This window comes from Pinus tabuliformis, chromosome 3_1 (genome assembly GCF_031772625.1).
Source record: "Pinus tabuliformis cultivar Carrire ecotype Pingquan chromosome 3_1, CPIR1, whole genome shotgun sequence".
Classification (NCBI taxonomy): domain Eukaryota; kingdom Viridiplantae; phylum Streptophyta; class Pinopsida; order Pinales; family Pinaceae; genus Pinus; species Pinus tabuliformis.
In genome coordinates, this window is record NC_142301.1 from 89,096,315 (window position 1) to 89,099,344 (window position 3,030).

General features: G+C 35.3%; 1 protein-coding gene across 1 annotated transcript; it reads right to left on the minus strand.

The window, feature by feature from the left end:
- Positions 1–953: 953 nt before the first annotated feature.
- LOC149185916 (putative germin-like protein 2-1) lies at positions 954–1,914 on the minus strand. The gene has a single exon (XM_089412521.1). It carries the CDS (start codon positions 1,862–1,864, stop codon positions 1,178–1,180), a length of 687 nt encoding a protein of 228 aa, XP_089268647.1. The 5' UTR covers positions 1,865–1,914; the 3' UTR covers positions 954–1,177.
- Positions 1,915–3,030: the final 1,116 nt, after the last annotated feature.

A 3,030-nucleotide genomic window follows, 5' to 3' on the forward strand; every position in this document is an offset into this window, starting at 1 on the left:
TTTTTTATTGTTTAAAAATGTACTTTTAAATGTATAAATAAATTCATCCTTAAAAAAATATAGAAATATTAAAACATTGTAGATTATACGACTTTATGACTCTTAAATCTCTACTAGATTTAAATCAAAATAATTGGAAAAAATAATTGGAAAAAAATGTTTCATCTATTAGTAAGAAGGTATTTCATCTATTTGTAAAACTCTCTCGGTGTGTGTATATATATAAAATAAAAAATATAAAACAGATAAACAAAAATACTTATCAAAATTTAATTAATATTATTAAGAACTATAGAGAATATTTTCTCATTTTCTCAAGTTTTATATTCCCAGTTATTTTTACATAACTTTTATATTAAAAAAAATATTTGGATGTTAGAGAATTTAATCCTCCTTACAACTTAAAGTTAAAATAAGTTTATATTCATTCTTTATGTAATACAAAATTATATTATTTAAATTATTATTTCTTTTTAATTTTTAATTAATTAATTATATTTTTTCCAAATACTAAAAGGATAATACATAAGCATAATATATTGTCATATAAGATGAAAATACAGTAATATATTGTCATATAAAATCAAAATACAGTATAGTCATCACCCATCCATATCCAGTATCAACATAAATTTATTTGGGAAAACATAAATCCATCTGGAAAAGCAAGCATGCACAATATACATCATATATATGACGCCTCTTCAAAACACCTTCCTTTACCACTCAGAAAAACTTTCACAATTGCAATACTGTTGAAGCGAAAATTTAAAATTTAACAGATTGTTGGACGGTGTTCATAATTTGTTTCGTCGTCAAATTATATTTAGTTTTTCGGGGGAGTTCGTAAATTGTTATGTGGTATTGTCAATTCTATTTAGTTCGAGGGCGTTTTATTGTCGATCGAGAATTTCGCAACCAAACCATTCATTACTCAAGTGAGACCATACAACTGTTTTCAAACTCTTGAATTTATTACCTAAAGATGAAATTAAACGATGACATTAACGATGAGATAGAAAGGTGTGGATTGTCTTGATATCTGAACCAAGTGTGTTGCATATTTCTCTGCCAATTTGTGTATGCCCATAAACACATTATAAATTTCATATTGAATAATTCCAACATCCTATTCCACACCAACCTACACGGCACAGTGCAATTATTATTCTTATCATTATATATCACTGCTTCCGTTGCCTCCGAGGAGTTTTCTGATCTGCTCCACCTCCTGTGAACTGATGGCGAAAGACTTGGCCAACACTTCCTGGGGAACGGCGGGACTGGAAGCAAAAGTGGCCGACGGGATGTTAAGAATACCCGGATTTTGACTGTTGAGCGCGTTGATCGTAATTGCCGGCTTCTCTCCGATGTTCTCAGCGAAGTGCAGTGTTCCCTTGGGGAACACAAACACATCGCCAGCTTCTAGAATTTCAGAGAAGAGTTTGTTGGTATCTGAATCTACGAAACCAACGGAGAGTTTCCCTTCCATTACGTACAGTATTTCACTGGCTCTGGGATGGATATGAGGAGGTACCACTCCTCCCACAGCCATGTCTATGCGAGCCATGAGTATTCCGAGCGTGTTGAGGCCCGGCATGTTCTGTGTATTAGCAGCAATGATGCTGATTCCCATTGGATTGGCTGACGTGTTCCCTGCCGCGCGCAGGGCCGATGTCATGAAGTGTTTCGGAGAAGCTTCATCGGGATTAAGGCAAGGCAACCCGTTCATAAAAACAGAAGACTTGGCGTCCGCCACACAGAAATCCTGCAACTTATCTGGATCTCCATTGATTCTCTCCGTTGCAATGAGAAAAACTACGAGGAAGAGGAGGGGGAAGCAAGAGGGGATATTGAAGGCCATTGTAACGATTCTAACACACGATCGTTTGATAATGCTGCAATCGAAATGGAATGACATCTACTGCGTGAGTAGGGAATTTATAGAAATAGATACGTGCACATGAAATGAAACTCTAGTCATCGTCCAAATATTCAAACTTTCAGTCTCAATTCCCCACGTAAATTATTCAGCTTACTCGTGGAAATATCCTAACTTTTAGTAGGCACGTGAATTATTAAAAGTCGGATATGGCGGGCTCTGCTTTCCAAAAGGAAGTAAAGTCCAGGTGAACCAAAAGGATTCGATAGTCGGTTGTTACGACATCTCGCTATTTTCAATTGTCGACAACATTCATGGTTAATTTCACATGAAAGAAGCACTTTTGCAGGGGCACAAAAAAAAAAAAGTTATCCTATTAAAATATGAAAACCAGTTAAATAAGTTCATATGTTCACGTAGCATCTCTTACATGTTCCAAATCATAACAAGTAGAACACAGCCTTCTGTTGATAGCGGATTCATTATTACATATCCATCACAATATGGTCATCTAAATTATACTTAGTTCATAACATCAATTTACTATCATACATAAACTAATAAGAAAAAGTTTGGATAGTAGCAAAACTGCTTGTTTTGCGGTGTCATTTAGTTAAAAACCTGCAGCCAGGAATGGCATAGAAAAAATCATACTAATGGAAACGACCCAACATTTCGCAACACACCGTGCTGTGAATGTTGGTACATACTAAAGACCTTTCTAGGGTGTCCGCACATGAGTTATTTTCCCTGTAAATATGTTCGAAAGGTATATTATGAAATGGAACTTTTACTACTTTACTATTGCGCATCCAATTGGATAACAAGCACAGGCTAATCAATGACAATTCGAAAATTGCCCTCCAAAAAAAATATATATAAATAGAATCAATATTAAGTCTCATTGCACAGTATAAAAGCACTACAAGGTAACCACCTCTGCCCTTGTGTTCGTCCCAATGCCATAGCTCCAAAAAAAATTGGTACGGGCGTGGAGTATCTATGAGACCTAGCCGAGGGCACCACATCCGCATTTCCCATATTCGGCATCCTCATAAAAAAGGATAGAGGTAGATCATTTGGAACACCAACCATGGATTTGTGTGGTATTTCCTTGTGTTTTTTTCACTATATTCTCTATATAGTGC